A 22,013-nucleotide genomic window follows, 5' to 3' on the forward strand; every position below is an offset into this window, starting at 1 on the left:
AGCCATCACTTATCTTTATCCTTGTCGATTCTTCCTCAGTTAATGAGGTCAAAATTTCTCTTAGACAGAACCATTAAAAACAAACAAACAAAAACAAACAAACATCATCTGATGTCATTTACTCAGAAGGTGAGGTGCTGCCTCTCATTATGACCTCAGGAATTAAAGTGACTAAAGAATTTGGCACTGTCGTGCAGGCAGGACTGCAGAAGCTCCTTGGCAAGCAGAAGGATGCTGTTGCCCATTCAGTGGCAGCATGAATGTCCATGAAATAGGGGTTCTGTTGAATTTGTTGTCAAAGAAAGGTGTGAAAGAGGGCTATGCATCTCCGCTGCCCAGCTTTCCTTTCCTAGTAACGCTGGTTGCAGCTTTCTCAGTGTGACAGAAGGGAGCTCATTCACTAGCATGGACTCTGGTTGCCTCCTCTTAAGCAAACAGAGGGTTAAATCCACAGCCACAGAAGCCATCAGCTGGGAGCCTCATCTGCAACCAGCTGTGGAAGAGCTGCACATGCAGCAGAAGGTCTGCAGGACCTCCTGCAGCCACTTTCAGCTTCATCCCAGGATTTCTGTCTCCCTTAATAACATCCAGAAGAGGCAGAGACCATGTCTCAGTGCACACACGGCAGCCCCAGAGGCAGTGTGCATGGAGGATGCCAGGGTAGAAGCTCCCCTGCTGTCCTGCAGCATCCTTCACATACTGTGGGTGTCCCAGTAAGGGCTCATCACAGAGGGCTGGGGCACCCCAGGCTCTGCCAGCACCACAGCTGGCCTTTTTGAGGCAGAAGGGCACCCTTTGCAAGTGCATGCATGCTTTAAGGACTCTCTGAAATCTTCCCCTAGAGCCTGTTAGATCCCTATCAGTAATAGGAGAGAAAAAGGGTTTGCATCAGTGTGTCCTGAAACAACCCCGTGGTCCTGCTGCAGCCCTGCAGGTAAGGCCCACAGCAGTGGGGCCGGAGGGCAGTGGGGAAGAAGGAATCAGCCACCCCCCTCCCGTCAGACATAATTCACGTTCTCAGCCTGTAGCCGTAGCTGCTCCTCACAGACTCTCCTGTTGCTGTTCAGGGGAGCGTACGCAAGCGAATGGAAATTGCTACATCACACTGATGAAACAGGCTTTGCTGATTACAACAGACAACCAGTAATAATATCTGTAATGAAAGCGACTGCAAAATTTTCCTGGTAATTTTCCTTAGCCCAATTGCTCGTAGAATTAATAGCCCAGCAGAGACCTATTCAGTGAGGGATGAGCAGCAGAGAGGGGCTGACGAAGAGTGCGACCTCTCGCCGTCTTTGTTTTCCTCCATTATGCCCTGGGGTAGGCAGGGTGTATTTTAATCTCTGACGCAATCTGCACGACAGCTCCAGGAGTACAGCTAGCCAGAGCTTCCCCTGCCTCTCTGCCATGCTCCGTGAGCCACTGGCACTCTGTTTCAGTTCAGTCACACACCGAGTAGTTTCGATGAAATATGCATCGCAGGGCAACGATGGCGCTGAGCACACATTTGCAGAGCATTTCCAAATTCTCGAGTGCCAAGTGCAGTCTCTCCAGCTTTTTAGTTTATCAAGTTTTAGTCTATCTCGCTGCTGCCTTCTCTTCTTTGTTCCCACATGCTGGGCATGTCTTGGCCTCTCCCTCTTTTCTGGCAGGATTTATACCGCTTTGTTCTGGCCACTGCTCTGCTCCACCTCCCCTCAAACATTGTGCTCCCAACAGCACTGAGTGCTGCAGCTGAGAGCTATCAAGTGCTAAGCGGAGCAGAATAATTACTTTCCTTGTCTAACGCTCCACAGTCCTCTTAATACAACGGAAGACAACAGTTACCTCTCCTCAGACACTGTCACATTGTTAATTCATGTCCAGCTGATCCGCCTCTGTGGTATTCCTCTCCAGCCAGTGCTCACCCTCCTCTTCCTTATTTCAGCCTCAGATTATTTTTTCCAATGCAAACAAATTGTAAATATATTTCTATATTTTTATAGACATGCCATATATACAAGTATATATTCATTTTATATGAACTTAGGGTAAGGCAGTAGAGAATCTGTGACTCTCATGGGTCCTCCTTCCTCAGGATGCACTCAGTAAGCAGGTGATTTGAAGGATGATGTTTTTCTGACCCCACGGAGGAAAAGAAACCCCAGGTTCTGCTCTCTTAAGCCACCATGGAATGATTTCTGCTTTCAACACCAGGTGGTTTTAATGGTACTTTGACTTGTTGCTGCACTCAGACCTGACATAAATTATGAGGTTAGTAATGACTAGGTCAATCCAAAATAGCTATAAGTGGGAAAAAAAAAAAAAAAAAAAAAAAAAAAGGTGAAACTGTTAATAAACTGGCTTTTGGTGAGATGTAAGGATTTGCATAACATGAGCAGAACTGATGTCATAGAAAGAATAAACCTGTCCAATGTAAGAAATCATAGGAGTTTTTAGCCTCTTATGTCCAACCTGTGTGGGACATTCCTTCTGTGACAGTCCCAGTCATTCTTCTAGATTAATTCTTCTAGATTCATTCATAGATGCTCAAGGAGAGTTTACCCATCTAGTTTACTCCCTTTTTGTAAAATGTACTTTCTGTTGATTTCTTGTTGTCCTTTGGGATCTCACAGAGTCCCAGTCAAGTCTCAGCCCACAAGACAAGTAGTCCAGCAACTCCTGCCATTCTTTTCCCTTCCTGCTGAGCACAGATTATCTGAATGCTTTCAATTAACTTTCTTTAACCCTACTAGTTTGTGATCCTTCATGTAATCCTCTCTTTTCTTTGTTTCTTATCATTTCAGGCTGTACCCAGCCACTACAATATTGTCCTTTTGATGAGGAAGCATGGAGGCTATAAAGCATCTCTGCCTGGCAGTTTCCCTGTGCTTCTTTATTATCTGCCAATGTGCTCTTTTTACCCACTTTATTGCTTTTTATCTGAGCATTTATAAGTCTTTTCTTGATTCCACTGACATCTTTCTGGACGTGGATTCTGCAGCATATTTATCAGGATATGGAAAGTGCAGAATTTCCTATAGATCAACTCATGCCTTTTTGCTTAATTTCTAATTTCTTCTTCAATGGTTTTCTATTTCTTTCTCTACTGCTAACTTTCTCACGAGGTTGGTTGGGTTGGAAGGTTGGGTTGGGACTTTAAAGATCATCTAGTTCTACCCCCCCTGCTGTGGGCAGGGATGCCACCCACTAGATCAGGTTGCCCAAGGGCTTTGTCCAACCTGGCCCTGAACACCTCCAGAGATGAAGCATCCACAGCTTCTCTGGGAACATGTTTCAGTGCCTCTCTACTCTCTGAGTGAAGCATTTCCTCCTAACCTCTAATCTAAATCTCCCCTCTTTTAGTTTAAAACCATTCCCCCTTGTCCTGTCATTATTTGCCTGAGCAAAAAGTTGCTCTCCATCTTTTTTATTAGCATCCTTTAAGGACTGAATAGCTGCAATGGGGTCTCCCCAAAGCCTTCTCTTCTCCAGCCTGAACAACCCCAACTCCTCAGCCTGTCTTCACAGGAGAGGTGCTCCAGCCCTCTGATCATCTTCGTGGCCTCCTCTAAACCCACTCCAACAGCCCCACATCCTTCTTGTGCTGGGGACCCCAAACCTGGATGCAGCACTCCAGGTGGGGCCTCACAAGGGCAGAGCAGAGGGGCACAATCACCTTCCTCCCCTGCTGGCCATCCCTCTGTTGATGCAGCCATCAATGTTGTTGATAAAGATATTAAACGGTACCAGTCCCAGGACAGACCCGAGGTACACCACTCATCACCAGCCTCCACCTGGACATAGAGACATTGACCACCACCCTCTGGGTGTGTGCTTCAAGCCAATTCCTTATCTACTGAATGGTCCACCCTTCAGATCCATCTCTCTCCAATTTGGAGATCAAGATGTCATGTGGGACTGTGTCAAAGGCCTTTCAGAAGTCCAGGTGGATGACATTGGTCAGTCTTCCCTTGTCACTCCATCACAGAAGGCCACCAGATTGGTCAGGCAGGATTTGCCCTTGGTGAAGCCGTGATGGGTGTCTTGGATCACCTCTTTGTCTTGCGTGTGCTTTGACATCGCTTCCAGGACGATCTGTTCCATGATCTTTCCAGGCACAGAGGTGAGGCTCACTGGTCTGTAGTTCCCCGGGTCCTCCTTTCTATCCTTTTTAAAAATGGGAATGATGTTTCCCTTTTTCCAGTCATCAGAGACTTCACCCAACAGCCAGGACTTTTCAGATATGATGGAGAGAGGCTTGGCAACTCCATCAGCCCGTTCCCTCAGGACTCTGACAGATACGGGGTGCGTATATACCAGAGCTATGCTGATGTTTGTATCTCTCCACCGTTGCCTTTGCCAGGCTAAAGCTGCAATGTAAACGGCAATGAGCAAAACAGGGAGTACAAGAGACTGTGACCCTGAATGAATTAGATCATGTCTGTTACTCCTGGCAACACGACTGAAGCTATACAGGGGAATACGCAGCTCCCTGCCTCCTTCGCCAACCGCAGCTCTAGCCCACACCTCTTCAGACATCTGGTCTGTAGGCATCTTGTTCCTCACCGTGCTCTTCTTTCACGCTCCTGAGACTTCAATCAGAGCAGAGAATTATGCTCAGAGCTTCATGTGAGTGCTGCCAGATCATTTGCTACAGCTGCAGTCAGCCACAAAAGGACCTAAAAATCAGGGATTACCTCTTGTTCATTTGTTTTCTCAATGTCTTTTTAATCTCTATTTCTATGACACTGATGATCTCATTTTCCCTGTTGAAAATATCATCTACTCCTGTAATTAGGAGATTGCTGGTTCTGATACAGCATCTAATTTCCAGTATCTCAGTATTATGAGGTCTAAAGCAAGCTACGTGAAGAGATGTCTTAAGTAGTTTGATAAAATGGTGGGTGACCTTAATTAAGTGTTAATCTAATAATCACCTGAACAAAGCATGTTGTAGATTGCAACAGCCTGTTGTTCATGTTATGAAAACAGCTGGTTTTGTAACTTCAGGGTTTGCGTATCTGATTTGAGTCTCATTCTGACAGCACCTCCTGCACCACCATAACTCTGTGCCTCTGTGATGGAAGCTCATGCTAGCTAGGCTGTCCTCTCTGCTAATCTGGACACAGCTGATATGTGCCCTGGAATAGCTCACCCAAGACTCCTTGTCATCTTCCTATCTGGTGGTCTCTAACACAATCCCACGTGGCTGTCAGTAGTTTTTCCCCTTTCCTTTGCACCTAAGGACGTCCTGTGCTTGTTCCTGTTCCATACTCCCAGCCTCTGCCTTGGGTCTCCTTGCTGAGCAGGGGACACTTCTGCTCTGGCCCTCCTGGGGTTCCAGCTACCCTGTAGCTGGCACTTGTTTTTGTTTTTGTTTTTGTTTTTTCCATGGTACAAGGTGTAGAAACTTTCTATACCACTGGAAATATCAGACTGTGGGGGCTGTATACAGAAAGACATGGATATGACCACATTGCATCACTCTTCTCTCTCATGATCATCTGTCCTAATTCTGCTACGCAATACAAATAATGGGATTATTATACAACAGGGAAGGATGGGATCATACCTGTGATCTAATACTGGTTGTTCAGAAACTGTTGAATCCACGATCATTGGAGTAGAGTAACAAGTACTTCACTGATGATAAGTGTAATGTTGAAGAAGGCAGGACTGCTGACATAAATGGCAGTGGATGGAGACATTGTGGTGACATTAACACTGAACCTGGTATTTTATAAAGAGGAATAAACACAGAGGTAATGAAAGGAGTGGTGAAATGACTGAGGAAATTTGGACTTGCAGGAGGCTTCCCAGTATCGATGGTTATGATGTTAATCTGCAGATGAACCACAGTGAACCATATTGGCAATCACACTTGCCTTCTGTCCTAATAGCATTACAAAACCAGGAGAGATTTGTGAATTGAAACCTGAAACACCTAACAATATCCAGCTCACACCCTGCATGCTGTTCTGTCCAGTGCTCACTTTCATTTTATGCAATTGGTCTTGCCACTTGGAAGCCTTTTCCTGATTTATAAGATATGTCTATGCTCTCCCCATAAAATTGCGGCAGTTTGATGTAAACCTGGTCACCCTTCAATTAGTGTCCCATATGCTCTCCATCCCATTTCCTTGCTCACGGAAGCAGTGAGGCTCTGTGCAAGGGAAAGAAGTGCAGGCTGACACAGAGCTAGGAGCCACAGCAAAGTCCTCGCTTCTGTTCCTTGATGCCTTCTGCTACCTCCTCTGGTGGCTGCTAATTCAACACCTTTGCTGGTGCTGCATGGGGAGCTCAGATCTCCGCAGCCAGTGTACCCGAGGGCACGAGAGGCACAGGCTCTGCGTTTGGGAGCTGTAGATAAGCAGCAGCCAAAGGCTGTTTTTCCCAGCTAAGGAGGCTGCTGCTGGCTTGCGCTTTAGAGCACACCCATTCAACTTCCCCTTGCATCTCTGGAAACAGAGCACTGGTGTTTGCACCAGAGTCCTAGCATACCTCTACCTTAAATGCCACTTATGCAGAGATAACGTCCTCTCTGATTACAGCGTGTGGTCTTTCTGTCGGATACATTCATAACCTACTTCGGTGCTGATGGCAGCAGCCTTCTTTTTTCATGTTTTCCTGCTTTTCTCTGCTCTTTTTGACAGATTGATGGATTTACCCTGAAATAGAGTCTGATTCCCCCCTCCTCTCGCATTTTCTGCCATAAAAAATGACAGTTATTGCTGTCAAATCAGAATGGCAGTGTTTATGGTCAGTCTACAGCCATTTTGCATAAATGAATGTGACTGCACAAGCTGTGAAGCAGCAGGGAATCAAACCCTTCCTCCACAGCTCTTTTTTCTTATTTTATTTTTGTAAAGCCTCCTGTGTCCACATGTGCTAGGAAAGGCTGTAGAAATAATAATAAAAAAATAATAATATATGCAGCATCGAAACACTGTCCTTTTTCAAGCAGAGATCTTTCTGAACACAGCATGAGATTTGCAAGAGGAAGTCGGGATCCGGCCCATCATGAATAAATGTGCTGCAGTGACACAGAAGGGGCCTGTGCTGAGATAACTAATGCTCTTCCACTCTGCTTGCAGTTCAGAGACGCCGGTCAAGGAGGCTTGTGTAACCAAGCCATCATGCTGATCACAGACGGAGCTGTGGAGGATTATGAAGCTGTGTTTGAAAAGTACAACTGGCCAGATCGGAAGGTTTGTCTGGGAAGTGACAAATAGAAAGGGCGAGGAAAGATGCTATCCTGCTTTGCTGGGAGTAGAAGAGGGTGAGCCAGGATGCTGGCAGAGCTGAGCATCCAGCACCCGCGTGCATCCTGCTGTAAACACAATAAAAAGCAGCCAGGCAGGAGCCTGCTGCAGTGATTTTAGTGGTGCTGGGATCACAAATGGGTACCTGTAGGTCAGGGCAGGTTGTTTTTCATACACATCATTTGCCACAGGTGTGGGCAAGCAAAGCGTTCTTCTGATAAGATTATAAAGACTGAACTGAGTATTTTAAAACAAAACCAAAACACTTCTGCAAAGAATTTTAATCCCCTCCAGGACTGTGTGTAATTGGTCCTGTCTGGGAAAGGTTTGGCTATTACCAGTCCTTATGGTGGGCAGGGGAATGCCACAGAATCTCTCCAGGTACCTTCCAGCCCTATCTGCTTTGAGGTCTGCGGTTACAGGCTTGTATTTACAGAGCAGACTGTGAAAGTGGGATAGACCAGGCTCATCCTAAGCCTTCCTGATTTATTTGTTTACTTCATCCTAGCTAACAGCAATGCACAAAGGGAGAGAAGCAGCCTGCTGAAAGACCAGAGCACAGGGCTGTTGGAGCTGTTTATTTCGGGATTCACTCCTTTGTTGTTGGTCAAACACGAGAAACGGTGAAACTTGCTTTAAATGATTCACGTGGCCAGCTGTTCCCCTGGGTGAAGGATTCCTGTGAGCTATAAACCTCTCTGCATGTGGTTGCTGAGTGCCTGGCAGAGCTGCTATCATAAAATCAAACAGAATTTGCAGCCCTGGCTTATTATGCAGATGATCCCGGGTGCTACTTGGCTTTCCGAGCTTATTGTAATTGGAAATGAAGCTCCAGCCCAGAAAATGCAAAACAAATGGAGCAAGAAGCTTCCATCTCTGCGTGAAGGCAGAGCTCTTGCCTTGCACCACCAGCGCATGGCAGGGTGTCAAACGTGGCGGCCTGCTGAGGCTACCTTTGCATTCTTGTTCCCAGGTCCGGGTTTTCACTTACCTCATCGGACGGGAGGTCACTTTTGCCCCCAACGTGAAATGGATCGCCTGCAACAACAAAGGTGCGCTATTGGCATCAGCCCCAGTCACTCACGTCACTTGTAGGCCTCAGCCACGGGGCCCTGGGCCCCTCCAAGGCTTCCCCACCATAGCTGGGGCCCGTTTCTGCATAGCTTCCCTCAGCTGGAAGATGTCTTAGGGAAAAAGCAGCCCCTGCTAGTCTGCGTGGAGTGTGCCTGTGTCCAACTAACACAAGTCCTTAGTGCTGAGCCACCACATTTTCCTGTCTTGGTGCCAAGGGACACTGTGACTGAGATCCATGCTGGCTGTGGTCCACCTAAGACCCTGTGCTTATTGTGTCCCGGTTGCTGGCTTTTGACAAGCTGTCTAAACCTCTGTCAGCAAGCCTGATGTCTTTTGGCTGAGATGTAAAACAAACATCTTTTTTAAGGGTTTTACAGCATTTTTCACAATGTCTGTGGGTTAACCCCTGTACCCCTGCCAAATTCTTTTTGTGCCAGTGGTTTCACCGAGGTACCAGGACAGCTTGTTAATCCTGCCCCCAAACCAATATCCTCTGTAGCCAGCATGAATAGGAAAGTCCATTCAGAGTAGGTGAATCATCCTTATGCATTTGGGGCCAGTTAGAAAGTCCAGTTAGCTCTATTAGAATCCACAAAGGTGAAAGAAGAGGGGGAGAAAAGAGTCTTCCCTGTCTGGGCATGACTTGGCCTTGGTGTATCTGTAGATGGACAGCAACCTGCAATGCTTCCTACGTCAGTATCCTTCTTCAACGGGGAAAGGAAAGGGAGACAGAAGCTGGGGGCTGATTAGCTAGGAGTATTGTCTCTCCATCTCTGCAGTGTCTCCAGTAGACTATGAAAGGCATTGGTACATTTGCTACTGAAAATATGCGACAGACAAGAATTGCTGGCCCGTGTGTACGTGAGCTGGGGATGTCCAAGGTTCATCTGTTAGTGCTATGAATCACATGTAACGTTTTTATTTTTTATTAGATGAAACAAATACTTGGATTTCAGATAGCACATGCAGCTATAACATTAGAGACAGGGATTTCATGGTGCTGTTGTTTCACCATAAAATGTGAGAATGGATTCTCCTTGAGAACAAAAAATATGCTCTTAGCACTTGAATTCTCACTTAGCAAACTTGATCTCCAAGGAAGGCTCACTGATTTTGGCTCTTCTGTTTCAACACATTTTATAGCTCTTGTAGTCCTCATTTTCAAGCACACAAAATGTTTCCACATCACAAGGCTTATCAAATCATGAGTCTTTTCACATGGCAGTGATTTCCTAGTGATAACATCATTTTTCCATGTATCTGGCATACTCAGTGCTACAAGTGCAACCAATCAGATCCATCTGGTGAGAAGCAGGACAAGAGTCCTTGGGATATTGCATTGTTTTAACATTTCTTACCAGCTATTGTTGACAGTCCTTTGATAACTTGAAGACATTCTTCCATTGTACTCCTTGTTGTACTGTTAACTCTGGAAGAGAAGTTGGACAGGGAAAGCAGGCAGCCTGGTAGAATACTTTGCATATGTTTGGATTTTGGGACCATAGGCAGCCTGGTTAGTGGATATTTTTGCCTAAGACCTAAACCAGCCTTTTACACCTGTGTGTCATGATTGTGATTATATTGTGACTCTGGTCTTGAGCATTGGTCCAGTGTCCTGAGAAGAACAGAGACAGTGTTTTGAAACTCTAGACTTCCCCAGAAAGTTGTATCCACAGAAAAGTGTGGATACAAAGCATATCAGGGCACTTTTTGTAAAGTAGACTAAACTGTCTGGGCAGATGCAGGCTTTGGCACCCCATTTTCTGACTTTGTGCAGACACTTATTTATAAATATGGGAGATATGTCAGAAGAGGGACTCACAGCTCTGTTTCTCCATGAAGGCTACTACACTCAGATCTCCACGCTGGCAGACGTCCAGGAGAACGTGATGGAGTACCTGCACGTGCTCAGCCGTCCCATGGTCATCAACCATGACCATGACATTATTTGGACCGAGGCCTACATGGACAGTGCGGTAAGAACCCACAGCACAAGCCTGTAGTCAGCAAACAGGAGGGCCTATGAGCCAAACTGGCAAAGGTGTTAGGCATTCAGCTAGTATAGCAGGCATATAACTTGCTCCAGCTTCCCATCTCAATGTCTTATGTGTGTCAGAACCTAAATGGAGTCCTGACATTTACGTAAAACCAGGAGCTGGTTGATTGATAGAAGTTACTGGTCTCTGGCTGTGCTGAGACAGGCAATATTTCTTTTCTGCTTGCTCCTGGAGTTGAGATATGCGTAGATTCAGGTCTGGACCTGCAGTGACCCAGGAGCCCAGGGCTAATCACACAGACACAGCATGACTTAAGCAGTGCTCCTGCAAAAGGTGGCTAACCTTCTAAAGGATTATTCACACAAAGGACTATTTACGGCTCAGGATATGGGTCACAGAGATGTATTTCCCTCAGCCCAGCAGCTAACTGCACAGTGCCGGTCAGAGATAAGGTCTCAGTTTGTCACTCCCTCATTCCTTGGGCTAGCAGGATGCAAGGTCAACCCCTGCAGAGCCCCTGTGTAAAGGGCATGTGCTGCCTCCTGGGAGGGAAATGGGACCAGGGAGTCAGGGCTCCCAGTGCCCCTTGCCTGGCCTAAGGGAAGACTTCAGGCCTTGGGACCACAAACTAGTGCCATCGTGGTGTTTTATTGCCAAGGCAGCTTTGAAATTCAAAGAAACAATGGGAAGGACAAAGGAGATCATCACTGAAGGTGCCTTCCCCTGCACTTCCCCAGATAGAAGGTGCTCCTCAATCTTCATCTCCATCCCTTTTTACACTGCAGAAATGTATGCTGGCATCTTTGCCACAGACAGATTTCCATGTAATTGTGACAGAGCTGACCAGAAGTCAGGTTCCCCTACTCCAGAAACAAACCTTGACACTTCGTATGCTTTCCTGGGGGGGGAAAAATATTTTCAGGAGACTCTGGTGTGAAGAGGCTGCCCCCAACCTCTGTGCTGTGGCTGACCATTGGGGCTGCAGTCATGGCACACTGGCTCTGTGAGGGTGATGTGGGGTTGCCTTCTGCTGCAGGAGTGGTCCCAAGGAAGAGGTGGAAAATGGTACTGAGTGTGCTAAGCACAACCTCCAGAAATGCTGCCAGCTCCCCAGCAAGTTTACTCCAGTAGTAAACATGCCATCCCTGGCACTGGTGTGGGGTGCTACATTTACCAAGGCAGCAGCAGGGATTTGTTTGTTGCACTTTTTTTGCTGCATTTCTTCTTGGCTTGGCGTGCCATTCTCTTCCTCCGCTCCCACCTCCCCATCTTTGATTCATTCCTCCATTCATGTACTCATTCGTCTGTTCATCCGTGTCTCTCACTAGCTGCCACAGTCTGAGGAGGTAACTGCTCCCTTGTGTCTTGTGAGCGTGCCGTTCCCCTTGTGCCAGTCGGTGTGTTGGTGCAAGCGCTCACAGCCACAGCTGGCCTGTACATCGGGGGGCGGGGGGCTGCAGCTCTCAAGGAGCCCTCTTACACCAGCAAGAGGACAGGCAGTGCTGGATGTACTGGAGAGCTGTGCTGTGGGTCCAAAGTAAGGGTGTCCGTGTTGTGCAGTAGCTTAGCTCACTGGATTTCTTCTTCCACGTGTCTGGTAAGTGCTGGACACAGTTACTTGGTGTGTGTTAGCAGGAGTGTTGCTGTGAATGGGAATTTTCCACTCAGAAGCATCCAGACCGATAACTCAAGATACCAGGCTCAAATCTCCATCAGGCAACTGCACAGATCATTGGCAGGCTGCTTTATGGCTCCTAGCATGCACACGAATGGAGATAGTGGCCAGTTCTGGCCTTGCTGCTTACTTGACTAAAGGAGAAATGGAAGGGAGATGCCACTGGCATTGAGGGAATAAACCCTTTTTAGTGCTAGGCAGATTTGGGAGACTTCTGTGCATGTGTCTTGCCTGTTTTACCTCCTTTCTTGTGTGTTTTTAGAGCATCTGCAGTACTGGGAGCCTCTGCTACCCCACTGCATGTGCATGTCCTGTGTCTGCTGTAGAGACAGCTCACTGTGTTGTACCTGTTTGTATCATGATTTTGCCTCCGTCTTTCCTATGCTTAGATGCCTGAGTGACAAGTTTATATAAGCAGGCTGTGTGTGTATTTGTGCCCTTTAAATATTTGCCTGTGCTGTTTCTCATTCGTGCTATTCATGTGTCTGCAATATAGAATATGCTGTTTGTGATTTTGCTCATATTTGTGTTGTTTTTCTTCATTCTGTGCTCCATGTGTTGGTGGTTTTTACACTTGTTGCATAAGCACCCATGTCTACACACCCATTACTGACTCCTCCTCAAAACAGCTCTTTAATGTCTCCTGCTCATGGTGGGTATACGTGGTGCCACCATTTCTACAGGTTCTCAACACATTTCGCTGGCTTTCAGCCCATCCGCATCACCCCACATGAGCAAGCATCCATCCCACGAGCCTCTTGGATACAGAGTACTGAAAAGTGCTGCCATCTGTTTTCGGAGGGGCGTGGGAGGCGAGGAGGTGTCTGCTTGTACCCAACATCTGGGCTCCCTGGGAATTCCAGCGCCTCTCATTCGGGTTATCTGCCGTATTGCACCTGCTAACACACGGCTCCTTGTTCTGTGGCAGCTCTTTGCATCTCAGGCTCAAAGTCTGTTGCTCATGACAACGGTGGCTATGCCGGTCTTCAGCAAGAAGAACGAGACGGTGAGTGCTACGTGGGCTTTGCTCTGCCTCCCGCCAGCAGAGCTGGAGGGCTGCTGCAGACCTTTGTTGGGTTTTAGAGCCAGTGCACCTCTGACAGACCGCCTGGCCTTCAGGGACCATGGCAGACTTTGGACAGGATGTGCAGATGATAACTTGTCTGTTGAAATGATAGCCTGCCATTTCCTCTGAATGCTATTTCTTCCAAATACCTCTTAAATATGACACTTCTCCCTCTTTTTATCCCTTCCATTTTCAAACCCAGCCTAATTCACAGACTCATAAAGTTTCAGGCTGGAAGGGATCATTACCTTGTCTAGTCTGTACATTTTATTGCAGACCTCTACATTTCACATAGACAGTCCTTCATGAGCCCAATAACCTGTGTTTGGCAAAAGTGTCATTGAAGAAAGGCATCCAGCCTTGAGCTCTCCATTGTGGTTTCTCACTCCCTGTTAAAAACTGGTGTCCAAATTCCACTTTGAGTCTGTCTGGCTTCACTTTCCCATCATAATGACTTTCTCTGATGGATTAAAAACCCTATAGCCCTTGGTATTTTCTCCTAGGAAGCATCTTCTACACTGCAATACAGTCAACCCTGTCTTTCTTTTGATAAGATAAAAAGGTTGAAAAAATTTGGTGTCTTTGATAAGCGCATTTTGAAACCCTTTAGACAGTCTTTTCTGTACCATTTCTAGCTTCTCAGCATCATTTTAAAATGGCATCTGCTACCTCACCATTGCTGTATGAGGAATAAAGTCTTCATCTAGGTCCTGTGAGCAATTGCTTGCTAAATTTCTTTGCATGCTTGCCTTGTCCTTTTTGTTATTTACACACACTGAATGCAGATTTTTGCCATCAAATCTTGTTGCCAGTCATTTTATATTACTTCTGAATCATTACCAAAAATGCAGACTAGTATTGGGTAGTAGAAATACTTCTCTCCACAAACAGTATGTTATTTGGCTTTGAATGAATGTGCGTAAGCTTAGAGAGAACAGAAGAAAGGTCAGTAGGAAGGCAACAGTGTGTGTTCAGGCAGAACACTACTGAAGTTTTGCTTCTGAAAATGGGTTTTCCTTTGTTTTCAAGAGATCTCACGGCATACTGCTGGGTGTGGTGGGCTCTGACGTGCCCCTGAGGGAGTTGTTAAAACTTGCTCCACGGTATAAGGTAAGACTGAGATAAGGCAATTTTATTGTACACAGCAAAGTCACTAGGCATTCTTCCACGGGCATGATTCTGAAAAATCATTCCTCCTCCTGTAGGAAGAAGTATGAGCATAAAGCAGGAGCGGTTGGATGTGGTGGTGCATATAATACATATGAAATCATTCACCACTAGAAAGGCTTAGCTTGTTTCAGAAACACAAGGACTGGATGATCCAGTGGATTCACCACTGGTCACAGAGTCTTTGCACCGTTGTGGTCACCAGCTTGGATCCTTCAGAGATGATATGGATCTGATAGCCTGTCTCAGAAGAAGTAATGTTTTATTGCCAGTTCCCAGTGGACAACAGCTGCCATACCAGCTGGCAAAAAATAAACAAGTTTCACTGTCAATATTCTTGGCAGAAAAACAGTACTGAATTCATTTCAGAGACCGAACTGTTCTGCCGTATCAGAAGGTCTTTTTCTCCACATCAGCATGAAGAATTCTTGGCAGGACAGTGTACAGGAGGTTGGCTCTCACTCATTGTTGCTGTACCTAGACAGTGTATTTGCTGTCCAGAATTTAGTCCAACAGTTACTTGTAGCTCTGTAATCAATATATCTTAATATATATACATGTATGTTCATGTTCCTCCATAGGAAAACACCCCAGAGATGCACTATTTAGTTTGGTTTCTGCTGTTAATTGTGTGCAGTGACCTTTTGCTCGATCTTTCTCCATACCAGGAGACCAAGCACATCTGAGGATTGCCAAAGTTATCAGGCAGTTTGAGCCATCATTTCAAGTTTTCAGTTTCTCTTAAATAACTATTAGACAACAACTACCAGTTAGGCAGTTGTCCAAAACCTGATCACTAGAGACCTGCAGGACTGCAAGTGCTGTCAGAAGCTATGCATCTGCGCTGTGCTTCCAGATCTGGATTCAGGATTTGCAGACTATTTGCATGTAGCTGCTGAAAATGGCCCTTCAGGCAACCCAGGAACCGAGAGCATCAGGGTGCAAGTGCTCAGCAGGCAAAAGCTAGCTGGTTTAGGCTTGGGGAAGTCTTGTCTAGGAGCTTCAATTCTTATACACGTTTATTTTCTGTAGAATACTAGTAATACCTTTTCATCTTCCTTCCCCTGTGTCACTCAAAAGACATATGTCACAATAAGTTTTATTCTGAGCCAAGAAGGGACACTGTCCTTTCCTCCAAGTAGTGCCATGGAAGAAGAGAAAATTATTTGAAGGATTTATTTACATCAGAGGCAGGACATGACTTCCCAGAAGCTCTTTCAGTTCCAGACCGGTTCATAAACCTCATATTCTCAGCTTGAATCCTTTGGCATATGTGCTACAAAGGACTGGTTCCAAAGCCCTTGAGAGCTCATACATTTATGATCCCACTTATTGGGCTGGGAAATTTCATCTTTAATAGGCCAACAAGGAAGTTTGCCATAGTCCTGATCCAACGCCTTGGATTCATTCTGCCACACTGAGTTGAGCAATATGTGATTGAAAAAAAAAAAAAAAAAAAATGTTTCATATAAAGTCCAGAGTTTTGATCTGGCATATGTGTGATATGTAATTCATTCCCTCCAAAAAAGTGCAGGCGGACTGTGAAAGACTTACCTCCCTGCTTCCCTGTTGTTATCCCTCCAGGATTGTTTCTATAGGAATATAAAGTTGCTACGCTTTTTTTGAAGATAGAAAACTTCACCATTCTTGTTTTCCTTGAGACACCTCATATTTTGGCAAGCATGGACTATCCATGGGTTTTCAGCAACTCAGGCTTTAGCTGGAATTTGTATTATGTATGGGTTTGATCTGAATAATTGCTCTCATGGAAATCTCTTGGTGGTATTTGCTAAGGAGGCTGGTCAGGCTCTAAGAGGGTGTCTTTCCCTGCCTGCGTGCAAAGATGGGCTACCTGCCCATCCCTGTGTGCACCCGAGCACAGCCAGTCTTCTCCAAGCAGCCAGAAATGCAGGGATAAAAGGGTTGGGATGGAGCCTGTTTTCTGCTGGTCGATATCTTTAAAAAGAAAATCCTGTTGAATATTGATGGGGCCAGGGTATCAGCAGCAGCCACTACACAGCGGTGCTTCTAGCTAAAGCAGAGCTAATTATTCTCTTCCTCCAGCTGGGTGTCCACGGCTACGCCTTTCTGAACACCAACAACGGCTACATCCTTTCTCACCCAGACCTCCGTCCTCTGGTACGTGTAACAGTAAATTGGGAATCCTTGCTGACTCGGGAACACCAGCTTTCAGGGACGATCCTGATTTCTCATGTTTTATTGATATATGGGCCCTAGGAATATGAGGGCCAGAGAAATCAATGCCACACCCATAGGTGCATATTATGTATACACGTGTGTGAAGCAGGAGGTACCCCGCCTGCCTTCTCTGTATGTGGGTGCTGTATTTCTGGGCACTTGCTGTACTGTGGGCACATGCATGCAAGGCTCCACTGGAGAACCAAATCCCCTCACTCAGGCACATCTCCTACAGGAAGGTTCAGCATGGGTATCTCCCCACTAGAAGCTGCCCAGCAGCTGTAGCGTTGGAAATTTGGGGAATTTGAGGCTAGCAAGGTGGAGTAACACAAATCCTGGTAACATGGGATGTCAGAAACAATTTAGGGACCAATGTGCTGCAAATACTTGAGGGTCAGAGTGGACACAAGGGCGTTTCTCCTTCGTGGTGCCACCTGGAACTCCAGCCTGCACATATCTGCAAACACACTACAGGCTTTCTTACCGGGCATGCAATACGTTTTCTGTTTCATACACGTGCCTGTCTGCACAAATCTCCATGCGCACAGCTTATAGGTGTTAATGTGGTTACTGGCAAGAGGAATTGCCGCCACAAGGGCTTCACACCAGCTGTCTTCATAAAGGCAGCTTTGCACAGAGAGACCTCAGACTTGGGTAGTTACTTCACTATGTGAGGAGAACTTTCACATCATGTTGCCAGGATGAGGCAAAGCAAAGCTAGGCAAGGTCGTTGCTTTATCCTCCACCTGAAATTGGCCTCTCTTAGTCTACTTCACACCTTTTTCTTCACCAGTAAGATTAGAGGGAAATAGCTCTCTTCCATCAGTTAACCTGAGGTGAAAAGCCTACTTTTTTGTCAGCGAAGCTAAAGCTTAATTCCCATCAGGAAAGATCTCCTGCTGGTATTATAGTGTTAATGGGATTACACTCTTAGCTGTGGGGAAAAAAAAATATTTCCTGGAGGCAAGCATATTGTACCGATCTATTTAGCTGAATATTCTCGCAAACCAGGCTGTAACTTTTACCTGCAAGTTCACCTATGTTCCTGCTTGTCCCTTGCTCCTGAAACAACCTTTCCCACTTGAACCCTCCCAGCTTTGCACTGTTTGCATAAAGAGATATGTGGCATGGGATTGAGAAGGTACCTGCACCCAAACACTGCTTCCCAGTCAGAGAATACATGAGACTGAAAAATGCGTATTTTTCAAATTATAAATTAATATTAAGTTCTTAAAGGATTAGTTTAAAAAGTTATCTACCATTTACTGGGGTGTTTTTCTTTTCCCTATTTTCTCTCTTTCTCTCTCTCTCTTTTTTTTTTTTTTTTTAATAAATGCCAGTATAAAGAAGGAAAGAAACTGAAGCCTAAGCCAAACTACAACAGTGTAGATCTCTCAGAAGTGGAATGGGAAGACCAGGATGAAATAGTGAGTATCAGGAAGTGAATTTAGACTTTTGTAGCCCCTTCTTTCGGTTACTGTGTTGCCTGCATGGAATGAGGGGGAAGGAAAGGGCACTCCTGTTTTTTCTGTGCAGAACTGGCCCTTGACTAAGAGAGACTGGTAGTCTACAAGAGGACAAGACTGATGCTCACCTACAAAGTGCTTGCCTTCCTTCTCTGTACAAGTTTTCCTTCCAATGGAACAGGGAGAGAAAGTGCTGGCAGGAGGAAAGAAGCAGTCGGAGGATGCTCCAAGGAGCTGGTCTGTCTGTACCTGGCCCACATGCCGGTGCTGGCAGCTGCACCTCTGCACATAGCTTAACACAAAGCCAAAATAGCTCAGGAGTATGGAGGCATCCCATGATGTTGCCCATCTGTGTAGTATGTGAGATAGAGCTGAAACCGCTCAACTAATGAGATCTGCAGCAAGAAAGAAAGTGCAGTTCCAAAAGAGACTAAGCTTTGTGGTCACTTCTGGTAATAGACAAAAAGCATAAGGAACATAAACACTTGACAAAAACAGTTTTCCAGAAAACACCTTATTGCATATCTTTGGAAGCAGTGAAAACAATAGCAGACAGAGGGAAATGGCTAGAAAATCCCTTTTTTACTCTCTCAAGCAAAATTATTAAAAAGTAGTAAGCAAGAAACAGTGTGCACCCCAACAGCTGCATGTTGCAGTGTTTCAGAACTGGGTACCCAGATACAACGAGAAGGCAGAGAGGTTCCTCTGTAGCTGGCTTTCTTTTACTCAGAAGAATTAGGAGAGAATAGCTACTTAAGATGCTATGGTAAGAAATTAATTTGGAGTAAGATAGAATTAGCTGTGGGACATGTTTCTGGATTACAGGGGAGACTGCTGAGATAAAGGGATCTGATGCTATACATATCACACAAACAGGTGGGACAAGCGAAGTGTCCAGCAAGAGGATTACAGCAGCTACTGCTGCAAGCACAGGGCAAGCAGAAAGGGTCTCACCGGCAGAATTCAGCAAGTGGAAGGGTGGCAGACTGAGAAAGAAAACACAACGGGACTGTGTGTGAGACACAGAAAGTAAGACAAAAATAAGAGATTTTACATGCAGTGATCTTGACAGGTTATCTATGTCTTTTTCTGGGTTTACTAATGTCTTCTAGCAGCTCTGCCACTGAAGATGCTTTTAGAGATATTCCTCTCTACAGTTTGCTATTTTACAACATTTAAAAAAAAAAAAAAAAAAAGCATTGATACCTGAATGCAGATATGATGCAGTGTAAGGTTTCTGCCCTTAGGCAATCAGAATAAAATTATCCAGAGTGAAACTATACATCAAAAGAGGCATACAAAACAAAGCCACTTTGTGTTCCTGTACTGCATCTTCCAGAAGAAAGAAAGGTTGCAGTCACTGATATCTGCAGTGTGACTTCAGCAAGTTGAGAGTCTCTCAAGATACACCCACTGCAGCAGAAAGATGCCAACGTTTCAACACTCAGATTTGCAGCTATGGTATTAGATCAATGACAGACTCAACATCAGTTGCAGTATAATCTCAGCAACACTGATAAGCAGCAAAATCAGACTGGAAAAATATGCCCAAGTGCTAATGATGTGTAATACAGCCAGCTGCTGAAAAGAAAAAAGGGAGGGAACACGGCACTGTCTGTAAAACAGAAATTCATGTACAACAGTGCTATTTGCAGCTGGGCAGCAAGGAAGTTTGGGGTTGCTTTTAAAGTTACACGGGGCTATTCTTAGCGTGAAGGGACCAGGGATTGTGGGGTCCTGCCCAGCAGTCTGGAAGCTGCCACCCAAACAAGTTTCTGCAGCCTTGACAGAACATCTGAAGAAGAAATTAGCCTGCAAAGAAGTTGAGACTGAGTGGCCAAACACCTAGATGTTATGAGAGCTCCCAGGTAAACCGTATGTCTGTGCTGGTTTGAAACCACATGAGTAGACAGGGGAAAGGAGTCAGCAGCAAACAACCCCTCCATCCAAATTCGGCTACACATTTGTCAAAGTGAAGGCCGACCGCTGCCAGGAGTGTCCTGTGTAATGAGGACTGAGCATTACAGGGACTCCTAGACACCGGGACTGTGGCTGATTGAGTTCTCCATGCAGGAGAAGCTGTCGAGGAAGAAGCAGCAAGCTTGGGCTGTGCCACTGACCTACAGACACTGTCACCTCAGCACTGGGCACAGGCCTGGCGCTGGAGCTGAGGAGATCCAAGGACATCTCATATCCACTGGTTTACTTCTCCACTGCCTCGTGGGGCAAGGAAAGATGGCTGGCATTCGAGAAGATCTGGATGAAACAGCAATAACCGAACTAAACCCAGAACCCAGAGAAATTGCCGCAGGCTGTTCAGGCCAGAACAGAGCATGCCGTGGCTCTGGCAGGAGGTCAAACTCTCTTAGCAAGAAAGGAGTTACAGAACCAGGCCGTGTTTTGATTTCCAAGACATGGGCCTTGGAAAACACAGGCTTTATATTCTAGGTCTGTAAATAACCCACATCAAACAGCCATAATAAATAGAGCTGTGGCCTTGTAAAGCAACTGCAGTTGAGTCTGGCCAGCACCTGAATGGAAGCTTGTCTCTGGAAGTACGGAAGCAATTTGTGTGAATGAATAAGCTACTTCCCACCTTTTTTTCTATCCAGGCTGAAGCAATAGGCTGATATGCTCTGGCAGGCTGGACCTGAAGTCAAACCCTCTGCACTTATGGAAAAATTCCCTGGCTCATTCTTGCAAGAGGCTGGGAGTCACTGTGAAAATTACATTTTGCCTTTGGAACCTGAATTGAATGAAGTGGTCTTCTCACTGCCTCCCTGGCTATCACACAGCCTTGCTTTGCTGTGTTAAACAGCTGCTTTGCTGAACTCAGAAGTGGTGCTGAATGCAGCCTATAATTTATAAATCAGTTTTAAAAGATGCCAAAGAGCTTTGTACTCGGTCTGGGGGAGCCAGCGGGTTTCTCAGGTGTCTCTTCTTTCAGGCTCTCGGAGCACGGTGCTAATGACTTGCTGGCTGCCAAATGGTGAAGTCTGAAATGTGGACTGTCAGTTTCATAGCTTCCAGGTCCCTTCCTTTAGCTCAAAAGACATATCAACAAGCTTTCAGCATAAGCCATTATTATTCCGTGTTACTGACTGAACAAGGATCCTGACCACTGAGAACAGGTTTTCAGTTTAAAAGAAGCAAGAAAGCTGTGAAGAGGAAAAAAAAAAAAAAATGACCGTCACTCTTTCCTATCACAGCCCCTGTATATTAATGTCAAGCAGCTCTATTAATTCCTGTCCTGCTCTGCCCAGAGATGCTAATGTTGATCTCGTTCACCTCTGCAGCTGAGAACTGCCATGATCAATGGGGAAACGGGCTACCTCTCTATGGATGTGAAGGTCCCTGTGGATAAGGGGGTAAGAAATTATCAGGCTCGGGTCACGTGGAGGGAAGGGAGGGGAAATGGATGCTGAAGAACCATGAAGGATGTGGTTTTAATGCTCAGCATTTCAGAGTGTGAGGATTTTATTGTTTCACCGCATATATAACACATGTGCTAAAGGCATAAAATAGAACGTCGTTAGAAGTGCTCTTTATACCTACCGGCATTCCGTCTGTGCAAAGGTGCTGGAAACGCCTCACAGCTCCCTGCTCTGTCCAGGCAAAGCCGAAAAATCATCTTGTACATTGTTTATAGGGCTGTGAAATGAATCGGAGATCTTCAAGAGTTTAGAGGAGGGGAAGACATGTTGAGCTGATCTAGACAGAAAGAGGTTTGGAGGCTTTTTTTTTGACTCCCTTTCCTTACCCAAATGCATTCAAGAAAACTGTTCTTCACCCTGTCAGAATGAGATTTTCTTTATCCAAGTCCGATATTATATTTCTATGCAAACATTTACAAGCGTCTTCTGAAAACTCCTAGTGAAATGGAGACTTCTGAAGGTTCCCTACCAGCTCTAATGTAGGGTTATACATCTTGCCTTGGAATCAGTGCAAAATGGACTTGTACATTTAGGTTCACTGCTACTTTTTCATTCGGGTTTATTTAATTCTCCCAAAGAATTTGGCTTCCATCATTTCCTCTTAGGAAGTATTCCAGAGTCCTGCAAGTTTAACTGCCCAGAAGTCTTCCAAATTTGAGGAAAATTTTCCATCTTTTGTAGACAGGCTTTT

At 45.6% G+C, this 22,013-nt stretch overlaps 1 protein-coding gene across 1 annotated transcript in view; it reads left to right on the forward strand.

Moving 5' to 3' along the window:
- The window catches only part of CACNA2D4 (calcium voltage-gated channel auxiliary subunit alpha2delta 4), a gene marked incomplete at its 3' end in the record, with an annotated part of 105,701 nt that overhangs the window by 18,163 nt on the left and 65,525 nt on the right, over positions 1 to 22,013 (forward strand). The window contains exons 11-18 of the mRNA XM_068697036.1: positions 7,077 to 7,190; positions 8,218 to 8,296; positions 10,161 to 10,294; positions 12,919 to 12,996; positions 14,086 to 14,166; positions 16,288 to 16,362; positions 17,763 to 17,849; positions 21,185 to 21,256. Of these exons, the coding sequence (XP_068553137.1) occupies positions 7,077 to 7,190; positions 8,218 to 8,296; positions 10,161 to 10,294; positions 12,919 to 12,996; positions 14,086 to 14,166; positions 16,288 to 16,362; positions 17,763 to 17,849; positions 21,185 to 21,256 (720 nt within the window). The remainder of the gene's footprint in view (positions 1 to 7,076; positions 7,191 to 8,217; positions 8,297 to 10,160; positions 10,295 to 12,918; positions 12,997 to 14,085; positions 14,167 to 16,287; positions 16,363 to 17,762; positions 17,850 to 21,184; positions 21,257 to 22,013) is intronic.

This window comes from Anas acuta, chromosome 1 (genome assembly GCF_963932015.1).
Source record: "Anas acuta chromosome 1, bAnaAcu1.1, whole genome shotgun sequence".
Taxonomy (NCBI): domain Eukaryota; kingdom Metazoa; phylum Chordata; class Aves; order Anseriformes; family Anatidae; genus Anas; species Anas acuta.